At 42.2% G+C, this 14559-nt stretch overlaps 2 protein-coding genes across 2 annotated transcripts in view; one reads left to right on the plus strand and one right to left on the minus strand.

The window, feature by feature from the left end:
* LOC134541248 (regulatory-associated protein of mTOR) overlaps positions 1 to 6548 on the minus strand; it is a 56468-nt gene extending 49920 nt beyond the window's left edge. The window contains 5 exon segments of the mRNA XM_063384522.1: positions 478 to 624; positions 1942 to 2097; positions 2099 to 2184; positions 4643 to 4745; positions 6112 to 6548. Coding sequence (XP_063240592.1) covers positions 478 to 624; positions 1942 to 2097; positions 2099 to 2184; positions 4643 to 4745; positions 6112 to 6282 — 663 coding nt within the window. The 5' untranslated portion in view covers positions 6283 to 6548.
* Positions 6549 to 6792: 244 nt separating this feature from the next.
* Positions 6793 to 10975, plus strand: LOC134541249 (probable ATP-dependent RNA helicase DDX23). Its single transcript, XM_063384523.1, has one exon. It carries the CDS (start codon positions 6959 to 6961, stop codon positions 9338 to 9340), a length of 2382 nt encoding a protein of 793 aa, XP_063240593.1. The 5' UTR covers positions 6793 to 6958; the 3' UTR covers positions 9341 to 10975.
* The last annotated feature ends 3584 nt before the right edge of the window (positions 10976 to 14559 follow it).

A 14559-nucleotide genomic window follows, 5' to 3' on the forward strand; every position in this document is an offset into this window, starting at 1 on the left:
AGCTTTGATGAATAGCGTGCTAATGGAAATGAAATAAATCCACACATACCGAAATGAGTCGGAAACCTAATATAACAAATAAAATAACTTAATAAAATACAAATTGAATTAATTTTACCCAAATGTAATTATACAAATGAAATGAAGTAAAAATTACGTGAAAAAGCATTAAAAGAACCCATTTATAACGAAATAAGTGTACTATAGTATAAACAAATTTCAATGATTAAATGCATGAATTGCAAGGATGTAAATCAAAGGAAAGGACTGAAATGTGTGGAAATGTTATCTACTTGAACATATTAAAAACTATGGAATGCATGTGTGTGTGTGAGTGGTGTGATATTTAAGTTCGAGCGTCGCAATGCCTCCTTCGGCTGTGAGGAACTGTCATTAACAGAACTGAACATCCACAGATCCACCGCGGTTTGAGCGTCGCCGAGACGCGAACACCGACCGTCGCTCCGGGCCGCTCACCTCGTACTCTCGCTCGTGCTGCTCGGCAAACTGCTTGAACGAGTCCACGATGATGCCGGCGTTCGAGCAGTCGTACACGTAGATGGAGGGCACGCCCATCCACGTCTGCAGGTCGTACACCGACAGCGGGATGTACTGGGTGTAGGTCTGCGAACGAGAACCCATGAGACATCGGGCACCAGGTACGCGCTTCCCCGTGCGATGGACAACCACCCACGTGACTGTTAAACAGCTTCAAGATCTTCCAGGAATAAAAAAAAACGAAAAGGCAGTCGTGGGGACGGTCGACAGAAACGAAAACTTAAAAAAACTTTTGTTTTCAAACGTGTAATATGACATCATTCCTATGTCAAATGCACGTAAGAAAATTATTTTGGTATATTACATCACTAGCATGTCGGTGACGCGAACCCCTTAAGTTTTGCCCCATACCAAAAATCTCGATCAACGCGGCTAATGAAGTTTTCACTTCCAAAACCTCTACAGCAAATTCTCAACACAGCATACTACTTGCTAATAATTATTTATTTTTACGTATTTACAACAGTGCGACATGCCCACCAACAGTTGGAAAACTTTTGAGGTGAGCTGTGAAAAAAAAATAAGAAAAAAGACAAACTAAAATACATAGAGAAACAATTACAGGAAATAAAAAGGGGACTAAATTCGACAAGACATTAAGGGCCCCGCCTACCTGGTCACACACACGGTGTGCAGAGCTTCAGGAAAAACAACGCGATTTCAAAACTACTCAAGATATCCGAGTGGGGTATGTTTACGAAAAGCATTTAAGAGTTCGCTGAGGCCCGAAAAGTACTTTTAATTTTGGATCATGTTTTTAAACTGTATTTCTAGAAGAGTTAAAATGGCTAAATCACATGTTTTCAGAGTAATTTTTAGGTGTAAAACAACTGGTACAGATTCTTGAAAGCACTTAAGGGACTTGCATTACACCTTCATCTTCATTTCTCCGCCATGTAGTGTTACGGTCACGGCTCAAATTTCACAGTTATCAATTGACGACGAGAAGACTGCGAGCCAGTCCAGAGCCTTGAGCTTAGAGGCGATACCGCGCTAGAAATACCAGCGAGCGTCGCGCTTATCATCCCGCCTCACTAACACACATACACCCCTGACCAGGCGGGCCCCTTAACTACAGGACATTAAACCACCATCTGAAAAAAAAAAAAAAAACATTCCTCTCACAGTCTAGGTGACGGCAGATTGGAGGCATGAAATTTTTTGCTCTCGAATCTTATCGCCGGAGAATTTCCATTGACCCTTCCAGGATTTCGAGCAAGGTCCTTGACGTTCTCGAGCGTGGGTCACCCTGGAGCAGCGGCTTTGAGGCTGTTCGGATCCGCGCCTGGCACGCACGGTGAACGAGGGACGCCCGGGGGACGCGCGGCCCAGTGCGAGCGGGGGGACGCACCAGACGCCCGGGGGACGCACAGGGGGACGCACCTTGTTGAAGACCCAGAGCTCGCCGTTGGAGGTGGGGCGCGGCACGCCGTGGCCGTTGTAGTGGAACAGCACGCGCTCGTCCTTGGCGTTGCGGCGCAGGGACGTGCACAGCTTCTTCACGTCCTCCACGGTGGGGTCCAGGTTGAGCTTGTAGCGCTGCGCGCGGCTGCCAGCGCTCATACTGCTTCTGCAGCACCTCGCCGATCTGCTCCAGGGCCTTCTGCGGGCTCATGGACAGCGGGTCTGCCAACACGCGCACGCACACCCCCTTCGACTCCCCTTCGAGACCGCGTCCGGAAACACACGCCTACACACTTTTGCTACCTTAGCAATTTATTCGCTTTAATCAGCCAAATTTTTTAAAAATAACTTGGTAAGTTATCAAAGGTTTTTTTTTTTTTACAGTATGATTATTCAAATTTTCCCGATTAAATTTTTTTTTTTTTAAAATTTAGTGTGTCCCGCGACTCAATGCCGAGCCGAGAAACACGGACAGGCCAATCAATCATGCTTCAAAATTCAAAAAGTGCCCCACAGGCATTTTTTTCGAAATCAGGGGCGCAGATCTCTAGAGGCCCGTGGGACCTGAGTTTTGCGCGTGGGGTTAAACCAACACAAGTCATCTCAGGGTACGGTGCTTGTATGCTATACACTGCCCACACTTTGGCCTACATGCGTGCCATAAGCAGAAAAACATTAAAATATTAAGAAATTTTTCTCACAATATATATTTTTAACATTTGCGTGTGTGAACCCCATTTCACAGTCACGATTTTGCGAGAAGGTTTCTTAGTTCCAGCTACCCCGGATCCAAGCCCATGCACCAAATTATTAGATGCCGTTGACTGAAACTTTTGCTACACAATCATAAGAAACCCTGCTATTTATAACATTTCATAATAAAATAAAAAATGTTATACTGTAAGAGGGGGGGGGGGGGGGGGGGGGGGGGGGAATTCTCTGACGGGTTTAAAAATTACTTTGCTAACTTAGCAATTTATTCGCTTTAATCATCCAAATTTTTTAAAATAACTTGGTAAGTTATCAAAGTATTTTTTTTGTTTACTGTATGATAATTCAAATTTACCAGATTAAAATTTTTTGCAGCATAAGCCACCCAAATAATTTATTTTACCCTAAACGTATAAAATGTTTGATTTAATTTTGAATTGTTATCAATAGTAGGGTTATTTACGATAGTGTAGCAAATATTTCTTCACTGTATCTAATAATATGGTGCAGGGTGGGGATTAATGAACTTTCGAAATAATGCCTTTTTTGAATTTTTTTTTAAAATTCATAACCATAATTTACTGACCTACTTCTTGTTCTCGGCTTGACAATGAACTATGGGACATCATGTATATTTAAAAGAGCAGCTCTTGTACATAGATATATCTCTCTCTCTCTAAATAATATGGAAAATGTATATGCAATTGTTGTAAGTGTATAGTACAGATATTAGACCACACAATCACAGGGTCACTGCTTGAAATACAGACAAGGCGGGAAACTGATGCGAAGACAGCGCACTAGTTTGGTGTCTGGGTGAGGCATTGGAAGCGGCAATGAACACACGCACCTAACCAGACGACCTCCTTAAAATAATTCAAGGTTCTTTTTTTCCAGCACATCTTTATTTATTATATCTAATTTTAATATGAAATAAGATTTTTCCTGATAAACACAGATTTTCCCTGGGACGCCTTGGTATTCGTTACATATCAGTATTACCTCCAACAGGTATGTTTCACTGAAATACCTATCCCAATTTTCAACGACACACTTGCGCTTTTCCTTGTAAAAATTCGGGTTTTTCTTGATATTACAGGGTTTTCTCTTTAACACTTGGGTGTTCCCTAATCAGGCCTGTGTCTGTCAATAATAGTTTTTTGATGCAAAGCAAATATAAAATTGAATGTTTAAAATATTTATGAAGTTGAACTAAATTGTGAATGTTGTTCTCGGCAAAAGCTGCATTACAATTATTTTATGAAGAAAAAAAAAAGATTGAAGTAAAAAAAAATTATTAAACATTTGTAATGTTTGAACTATTTGAATTATTCACCAAATTGGACCCTGTTACATATAACATCATTCAATAAAATGATAAAATAAAACATACATTCATTAAACCAAATGGAGCGCCTTCTTTTGATTCTTTAGGTAACCAACTTTATTCAAACGAAACATATACAACACAAACAAACTAAATTTGATTGTGAGCAAAAAACTTGGGCTTCCAAATATTTTTAACTTTACAACAAATGCGAAACTTCACCTCGGACGCGAAGCTTTTGCATCGCAAAACCGAAGCTTCGAATAAAATAAAAAACGAACAGCAAAATTTCCTGGCGAAATCATAATCGAACATTAAAAAAAAAAGGATCTTCGACCGATTCACTTCGTCGAAGCTTCGAACTGGACTTCCGGGACTCTAAAGATCATGCTTCCTTGAAATATGATTGTATGCTTACTACAAGATCTAAAGATCTTGATCAATGAAATCTTCACACTCTCAAAAACTCAATTAACTCATTTCACTCACGACACTTCACTCATGAAACCCAAAAACGCACTCATGACACTCATATTCGCAATATTCGCACATGCAGAAATCCCTAACACGCTCGAGGGGTTTCCCCGAGATGCGGACAGGTGTTTCCCCGGACACCGGGACACGGACTCCGTGCCGCCTCACCTAGCCAGCACTCGAGCCGCGCGCACGGCTGTGTCTTGACGATGTCCGGCGGGTCGACCCCAACGTTCAGGCACAGCACCAGCGCCACGCTCACCGTCTTCATCTGCAACCACGACACGCTGCGTCGCTGCACCACAACAACCAGACTTCCCACACCCAGTGGCGTAGCCAGGATTAGTGTATAGGGGGGGGGGGGGGGGGTGTTAAGAAGCATGCCTCCCTCCTCCCCCCGGGAAAATTTGGATTTTGAGGTGTAAAATAGTGCTATTTTAGCAGTTTTCGGTAGGTACTTAAATTTAAATATTGTAATGGTAAAATTTTTATTAATTTTAATATGAAATTTGTTTGAGTGATGAATAAGAAATTAATTAATGATTTGGTGCTAAGGGGGAAGGGGGGGGTGAACCTCTAACCCCCCCAACCCCCTGGCTGCGCCCCTGTCCACGCCCCTACTTCAGCTGACTGCCCCGAGCGTTCCCTGCTTTCCCCGTCCCGTCTGCCTCATCGGCCTACACTGATAGGCATGTGCGAATACCGGTTACTTGAAGTGAAATGAATGTCAAATTGAATGTTTAAAATATTAGTGAAAATCAAATCGAACTGCGAATATTTTTCTTGGCGAAGCTGCATTACACTTCCTATGTCAAATACAGGATCAAATTACGAAAAAAAAAATTGTTTAAAGCTTGTAATGTTCGAACTGATTTGTGTCCCAATTATAACATGTTAGCAACAACACTAAAAATACAAAATGAAATTTTGCAAGACAATCAAGGAACATAGGAAAAAACTTTTTAGCCAGATATTTATTTTTGGATGAGCAGCTAAAGAATCAAATTGTATTTTGATGTTGTAACCAATAGTAATATCAGTGATTCACATATATACACTGCAACAAGAATTTTTTTTTAATGCATGTATAACATGCAATTTGCCTATAAGTTTCATGATTTAATATAAAATATTTGTGGGTACTTTTATCTCATAAAATAGGAAAGCTCTAATAATTAAACACTAAACGAATGTGTCAACTACCCACTTGTTACTGTGCCTGCTTATAATCTCGATCTATCGTAGAGTAAAATTTTTTGAATATTCAAATCCAAAATTCGAAAGTGTTTTTAGGAGCTGCAAATGTTTATCAATTAACTCACTATAAATTTTTAACTTTTTTTTTAAACCGTAAATCTTTACCGCTCTCCTTCCCATAGCAAGGCAAGCCAACAGCCTGCTAAATTTTTGATTAATAAATTATCCAAAATAAGTAAAAAAAAAATTGCTTCAGAAGGTTAATACCAAATTCATCTTGTAAATTCTATAGAATTTTTTTAAAAAAAAGCTTACAAACTTCACAACCACCATTCAAAATTTTAAAAGATTCACTGGATAAAAAAAACCAACTGATAACTTTTGAGGTTAAGTTTCCTATGATTGTTTTCTTAACATAATAAGAAGTAATTTAAGCTTACCCGTTCCTTCATTCTCCAAGTTTGTGTTATTGCGTCCACGCCTACAATTTCTTCAGTATGCCGCTTCTTAACGAAAGATAAAGGCAGTTGCCAATCTATGTTATGATCGTCTTCCCTGGTGGTACGGTCCAAGACCGTTTCCATTTCCAGTTGCCGATTCATTTCAGACATCTACTAGCAGAACAGAATCACTCGGTAGTGGTTTCAGCACTTGCTGTGATTGTTATCGGCGTAAAACAATGATCAGGAACTTCTAAACTTGCCATTTTCAAACAGTTGCAGCCTTCGCAGCTTGCAGGTGATTTATGTATGTCAATGGCATGCACCTGTGCGGAGCTATTCACTCAATTCACACTGCGCTTAGGAATACAGCAAATATTATTTGTACAATTTTTAATACGAATGTTTTGAAGACGCAATAAAGATTAATTATATAATTATTTGGTTATGACTTTTTTTTAATTTCAATTCGGATGCCAATACAAAAAATAAAACGGTTATTAAAATTTTATTGCATTCGATAAAAAAAAAGGTAATAACATGTAAGAACATTTCAAAACTATGGTTTAGAAAACTAATAATTGGAAATAAGTTATGACCTAATATTTTAAAATTTGTTTTTCTTTTATGTTTAGGTTTTTATAAAATTTTTAAGTTCACATGTTGGTGCTCCTGATTAAGTTGTTGTTTTGTTTTCAAATGTGTAGTGTAAACAACGAATGGACGTTCGCTAAGTTCGTGATTGTGTGTTTTGCAGTGGTAAAACTGCGTGAAGTGAGTGTTGAAACGCCAGAACTCGGCGAGTGTCTGCATTTAACTGTAATTGTTGTTGGTTGAAGTTGGGGAAATGGGGGTGGACAAGAAGGTGTCGCAGCGACGCAGCAGGAGTCGCGAGCGCGACTACGCGCGGGGACGCGACCGCAGGGACGGCAAGGACCACCAGCGGCGGGCGAGGAGCGCGTCCAAGGAGCGCGACAAGGACCGCGGCAAGAAGAGGGAGCGGCGCTCGCGCAGCGCCAGCAGGGACCGACACAAGCACAAGGACAGGAAGCACTCCGCCTCGCCGACCGCGGGCGAGAAGGTGGAGAAGGAGGAACCCGAGGAGCTCGACCAGAAGAAGGAGCCGCTGTCCCTGGAGGAGCTGCTGGCCAAGAAGCAGGCCGAGGAGGCTGCGCGGAGCAAGCCCAAGTTCCTGACCAAGGAGGAGCGCGCCGCGGAGGCGCTGAGGAAGCGACAGCTGGAAGTCGAGGAGATCCGGCGCAGAAACGAGGACGAGAGGAAGAAACGAGCAGACTTCGCGGCCAAGGAACTGGAAGAGAGGAAGAACGATCCGGATCACGAGAAGGACAGAAGAAGAGATAACAGGGACAGGGACAGAGAGAGGGACAGGGATAGAGATAGGGACAGAGACAGGGATAGGGATAGAGACAGAGATAGGGACAGAGATCGGGAACCACGTAAAGACAGGGATGAAGACCCGCAGATGTTCAAAGATAAGGAGAAGGAAGTAGAAGCTATTAAAGAACGTTACCTAGGCCTCATCAAAAAGAAGCGAAGGGTCCGGAGGTTAAACGATCGTAAGTTTGTTTTCGATTGGGATGCCTCGGAGGACACATCCGTTGATTATAACCCACTGTACAAAGAGAAGCATCAGGTGCAGTTCTTCGGGCGCGGGAACGTTGCTGGAATCGATATAAAAGCACAGAAAAGAGATCAGTCAAAGTTCTACGGCGAGCTCTTGGAGAGGAGGCGTACGGAGGCTGAAAAGGAGCAAGAGAAGGTGCGACTCAAGAAGCTGAAGAAGAAAGAGGAGAAACAAAAATGGGACGATCGCCACTGGTCGGAAAAATCCAAAGACGAGATGACGGAGAGAGATTGGCGTATATTCAGGGAGGACTACAACGTGACCATCAAGGGCGGACGCATCCCGGATCCCATCCGCAACTGGAAGGAGTGCGACATTCCGAGCGAGATCCTGGAAATAATCGAGAAGGTGGGTTACCTGGAGCCCACGCCCATCCAGCGACAGGCCATACCCATCGGGCTGCAGAACAGGGACATCATCGGCGTGGCAGAAACCGGCTCGGGCAAGACCCTGGCGTTCCTGATCCCGCTGCTGATGTGGATCCAGTCCCTGCCGAAGATCGAGCGGATCGAGGACGCGGACCAGGGGCCGTACTCCATCATCCTGGCCCCGACCCGCGAGCTGGCCCAGCAGATAGAGGAGGAGACCAACAAGTTCGGGCAGCCGCTGGGCATCCGCACGGTGGTGGTGGTGGGCGGGCTGTCCCGCGAGGAGCAGGGCTTCCGCCTGCGCATGGGGTGCGAGATCGTGATCGCGACACCGGGGCGTCTCATCGACGTGCTGGAGAACCGCTACCTGGTGCTCAACCAGTGCACGTACATCGTGCTGGACGAGGCGGACCGCATGATCGACATGGGCTTCGAGCCCGACGTCCAGAAGATCCTGGACTACATGCCCGTGACAAACCTGAAGCCGGACACGGAGGACGCGGAGGACGAGACCAAGCTCCTGATGAACTACAACTCGAAGAAGAAGTACCGCCAGACGGTGATGTTCACGGCGACGATGCCCCCCGCGGTGGAGCGGCTGGCGCGGACGTACCTCCGGCGCCCGGCCGTGGTGTACATCGGGTCGGCGGGCAAGCCCACGGAGCGCGTGGAGCAGATCGTGTACATCCTGTCGGAGGGCGACAAGCGGCGCAAGCTGATGGAGATCCTGGGGCGCGGCGTGACCCCGCCCGTCATCATCTTCGTGAACCAGAAGAAGGGGGCGGACGTGCTGGCCAAGGGGCTGGAGAAGCTGGGCTACAACGCCTGCACGCTGCACGGCGGCAAGGGCCAGGAGCAGCGCGAGTACGCGCTCGCCAGCCTCAAGTCGGGCTCCAAGGACATCCTGGTGGCCACCAACGTGGCGGGGCGGGGCATCGACATCAAGGACGTGTCCATGGTCATCAACTACGACATGGCCAAGAGCATCGAGGAGTACACGCACCGCATCGGGCGCACGGGGCGCGCGGGCAAGAACGGCATCGCCGTGTCCTTCTGCACCAAGGACGACTCGGAGCTGTTCTACGACCTGAAGCACCTGATCCTGTCCAGCCCGCTGTCCACGTGCGCGCCGGAGCTGCTCAACCACCCGGACGCCCAGCACAAGCCGGGCACCGTCGTCACCAAGAAGCGGCGCGAGGAGAAGATCTTCGCGTAGTCGCGCCGTGTCGCGTGCCTTTCCCGCACGAGCCGTGTCGCACTCTCTCCCTAGTTACTAAGTCCTCAGCCCTGTACAGAGAGTTCATTAATAAAGTAAATATCCACACAAAAATGTCCAATTTTGTAAATGAAATAATATGCAGCTCTCCTGGACATTTTTTTTTTTTTTTCAGATACAGAATTTTATAAACTGTGTAGATATCTTTATTTGTAAAGCAAAGACCATAATTTGTTACTTGACTAGGCCAAGTTTTTTTTTGCATCATAGGGATTTGATTGCCACTTAGTTGGTTTTCTGAAAATATGAATATGTTTTTTGGCAATTGTCCCGTATCACGTATCCTGTTTGGTCGATCCTGCGGTATACGATGCTTGCTGTTTTAATTTAGTACGTCTAAAGATCCTGGACATATCAAAGATATTACAACACAATGTTAGGAAGTAAAAAAAAATAATAATAATTTGTTTCTTAGATTTTTGATTTGATGATGTAGTCATAGTTCATTGTTGCATCTCTAAAACTGTCAGTAAAAACTTTTCTCGTGTTTTTTTATTATTTTATTTTAATGACCAAATGGAGCTTACGTTACGAATATCACTCGTAGAAATGAATTTTTAAAGTTTTCAAAACTTGTTTTGAATTGATGAAAAAACCATTTATTAAAAATTAGATTTATTTATATCATAATCACATTTAATTAATGGTAAAAAAAAAATTAATGAAGCGAAATAATGAAATCACCACCTTTAGCGCGAGTGCTTGTTAAAGAAGGAAGGATGGACGGGCAAACACAGCTACAGTAGATGCAAGTAGATGCCGGGTAGACCACTCCGGAGTAGCTCACTCACGTGCGCAGCTCAGTGGTATGTCCGTACTGTGACCGTGAACCAACCACAGCAACGCAAATTGCCCTTGCCGCCGGTTGCGGTCTTCCTGGTAAGGGACTGTGAAGTCGTGAAGTAGATGTTCTTTGAATGATTCGTGCTTGTGAAAGACCTTCATGGACGCGAGACCGGGTTCACCTGTACGTCACCAAGGTGGTGGCTTGTCTTTATTTTCTGTCCTTGTCACAAGTTGTCACATCGTCAGCCCACTGTTCGTCTGTGCTGTGATGTTTTTCCAGACTGATTCCTCCCGCTGAATCCTCTCTGTGCTGCCTGTGCTGGCATCGGCTGGTCTTCAGTGTGTTTCTGTGTTTGTCTTTCTTGTTCATTCTTGTGGTTTCTCCACTCTGTGACGTACAGTTAAAACCAGCAATGGCATATGTTAACAATTTTTTTTTTAATTATAAAATAGATGACAGGATGGATCAGTTGGTTTGAATTTCCACAGTTAGGTTAGTCTTCACTGTCCACAAGGATCTGGGGAAAAGGAACGTAAACTAGGTTTTTTTGATTTTGTGATTGATTAAAAAAATTTGTTTCAAAGGGGTTTAGGGAATATTTTTGTCATGGAGCCTAGGTGGAAATAAAAGTTATTTATTAATACTACATGTAATGAAGAGTAATTACAATTGTTTGAAAAACCTTACTGTGTTATTTTTGTATAAATTCCTGCCCACGGACTCTGAAACGGTATATAAAGTTTTGTATTGAGCAAGTGTAGCCTATTAAAATAAAGACATATTGTAAATACTTTTTTTTTTAAATTATTGGAAATAATTGCCTTTGCCCCTGGTTTTGAGTTTTTTTTGGATCTTTCGTGGTTTGTTGCCCCACAGAAGTGTCACACAGACGCAAGCTCCACATGCTCGCGAGGGCAAACAGTCTGCTCTGGAGCGCGTTGGCAGGCCTGTCTCGCCACGGGGGAGGTCCGTGGGTTCCGGACCCCTCTCTCCAGGATATTTTAAAGAAAACCAATCACAAGCAAAAACTGAATAAGAAAGTTACAGCAATTTAGCTTCGTAAGTTTGCAGAGAGATTATTCTAGAGGATGATTGTAATCCGTAAGTGAGCTGCAATAATGCATTTCCTCTCTCTTACAGCCAGACGTGTCTTTTACACAGAAGCCACAGGAATCGTGTTTACGAGTAGTCTGTATTTAATGCCCATTTGCGCACATGTATCTATAAGCTTGTCTTTCATACAAACTGGACATGTGTGTTTAATGTATTTAATAATATATGTGTATTTATGTCTTTTTTTAAACAAAATAAATAATTGGCTTAAGCACAAAGAAAAAAAATTAATAAAAACCCAAATATAAAAATATAGTTTTCTTTTTACAAACAAAATCATTAAATTTCTGAGAGTAAACATTGGAGTTATAAAAAGCCTACTAGATATTTGTCCAGATGTGTGTGTGACAATCAATGTTTTTTTTTATTTCAATTATTATAAGAAAAAAACTCATCAAAATAATGATATACGGTTAAACTGAGCCCAACCCCCTCCTGTGAACCCTGTTACGGCTCTGGGTGGGTCCACAATCCGAGGTATCTTCCTGCCTGGGTCGCCAGATGGTGTGTACAGGCTGTCTGCAGGTCACGCAAACGTAACAAAACTGAAGTATGCTCCAGAAATTCGTGCAAAGGCCAGGAAATAAAACGGCAATGGCGCTGAACGCCACAAATCTGTAATTTCCAGCGGCCTCTTGCTTGCAAATTGGTTCCTTGATGCCTTACTTCAGTTTATTGTCGCACATTTTATATAAATACATAGTTGAAGACTGCCACTTAGGGGCCTATGTCTGTAATTCTTTAGCTTTCAAGGCAAAATTTTGGCTGATTCCTGTAAATAGCAGATCTATTTTGTACTGTGCTTAGATTTGGACACACAAAAATATGATCTAAAAAAAATAATAGCAACACAAAATCATTAAAAAGTCCTGAAATTGGTTCACAAGGTATTTGTAGAAATCGTAGCTTCAGGCTGCAAAAAAAAAGAAATTAATAATAATAATCCGAAAGGACATAATTCAGTTAAATAAATTTTTGAGTTCTGATTGTTAGTTACGTCCCTGTGATTTGTCTCTTAAGGTGTGTTTTTTTTTTATATAGAAGAAACTGGCCAAAATTTGTTTTTCCAAAATAACGGTTTTATTATGTTAATTGAGGACGTTGCCGGAAGAAGGGCACATAGGCCTATATGCCCTTTTGTCGGCAATCGCAGAAAATGAACCACCATAGTTTTATCAACATACCCTCCAAGTTTCATTACAATATTTTTGAACACTTGATGTCAGAACAGTGATTATTGTGTTGCTGTAACACAGGAATTATTTGCCTTTTTTTCGGAAATCACTTTAACTCTTTGTTTTCATACCATTCTCTCTTCACTTTTTGTTTCAACATTAAATATGGTTGTATGTGATCCCTTCTTAGACCACAAAAATAAAGCAGTGTTTCAATAGTTTAATGCTAGATGTCAGGAGTGATATTGTGCTCAATATTTCTCCAAGTTTACAATACATTTTTCAATGCAAAATCTATGGTTTTTATGAGTGTTGTTGATGTTTGCAGGTGGTGCAGTTTGTATCAGAGAGTAGTTTGTATTTTATAATGGTGAATATTTAGTGAGATAGGAAGAAAATGTCATTGTCAAAGGTACGTAAGGTGTACAATAACTACACAAACATGAAACGGGAGAATGCAAAAGTTAAGAAACAGCAGGGTGAATGTTACATTAATACCAAAGGCGAGAAAGTTAGTGCTAAGGTATTCACATCGTTTAGTCAGTGTTGTACAAATAAATGTTACCTCCGTTTTTCTGAAGAATACCAACAAGTATGTTTCCGGTCATTTTATAATGGCCAACAAAAGTCGCTACAAGACTCCTATCTGTCAAATTGTATGATCAAGTCTCAGAGCAGCAACTACAGCACATGTGTGAAAAAATCACGGCTGAACACATGGAAGTATACTGTAAATATTGTTGGACTGAAGGTTGCAGTGTGTCAAAAATTCATTTGGAATTTATTTCAAGTTTCCATCAAAAGAATGCGAGTAATCCAGACAAAACTTTTGCATGGAGTTGACTTCAGTGAACGTAGAGGTACTCACGCTAATCACACTCATAAACTCAAAGACAATGTACTGACACTCATGGAAATGCATTTAAAATCGATTCCACATGATGAAAGACATTACTGCGCTAATAAAACTTCGTTGAAGTATTTTGACAACCCTGAGCTAAATGTGATAACTTTGTACATGTTGTTTCAAGAATACTACAAGCAAGAAACTGGGCAGGCTTTAAGACTATCTTACCCCCATTATTTCAAACTATTTAAAGGAAGGACACTTCAACTTCAGCGTTAGGACACCAAAGACTGACATTTGCGATTTTTGTTCAGAAAGTAAGCAGAAATTAGCGAATGATAGTCACGATCCTTGTAAGGTGCCAAACGAACTTCACACGAGGAAATATAAAAAAACACCAGTCTCTGAAGCATGATTTTATTGCTAAGGCAAGAAACGACCCTTCTTTTCTAATTTGTGAATTTGATTACGCACAAAATTATCCTGTACCCAGACTGAATGTCAATAGCCAGTTTTACAAGAGGTTACTGTTCGCTTTACGCCTTCAATATTCATGTCTATAATGATAACTCTTCATATTTTTACTGTTTCATGGAAACACAGGCTGCAAAAAATGACAATTCTGTAGCATCATTCTTGCACGACTGTCTCCAGAAACTTCTACTGAAATATGGAAACATGAAAACCGTGGTTTTACTCTCTGATGCTGCAGAAGGACAAAATAGAAATACAACAATGCTCAAATTTTGTGCTTGGTTTTCTTGTGTTTTTGGAGTTGAGATTATTCATCTGTTCCCGATTCGTGGACATTCTTTCACACAGTGTGACCGGAACTTTGGTCTTGTTGGATCAAAAATAAAGAAGGAAACAATTGGGGCTGCAAAACCTTGGCTTGAAGTTATTGTATTGGCTAGACAGACACCTTCTAATGGATTGTGGGTTACTGAAAGACTGGGAAAAAGCCCTTTCTCCTTATTTCCGGAAGAAACCTTCAGCGCCAACCCACACATTTACGATAATGAAGTATGTAATGTTGAAGTACAAACATGGTAATATCTTGTGTTCTGAAAACTACTGTCCACTGCACACACCATTCCAGTTTCTCGTCAAGCACAACTTGGAAGATCTCATGACAGTTCAACCGGAAGTTATCCCACATCCAACAGTTTCCACGGCAAAAATACAAGACATAAGAAGTCTGCTCAGGCATCTCAGTGAAGATCAGAAATGGACGCAG

The sequence above is a fragment of the Bacillus rossius genome, chromosome 18 (genome assembly GCF_032445375.1).
Source record: "Bacillus rossius redtenbacheri isolate Brsri chromosome 18, Brsri_v3, whole genome shotgun sequence".
Taxonomy (NCBI): Eukaryota; Metazoa; Arthropoda; class Insecta; order Phasmatodea; family Bacillidae; genus Bacillus; species Bacillus rossius.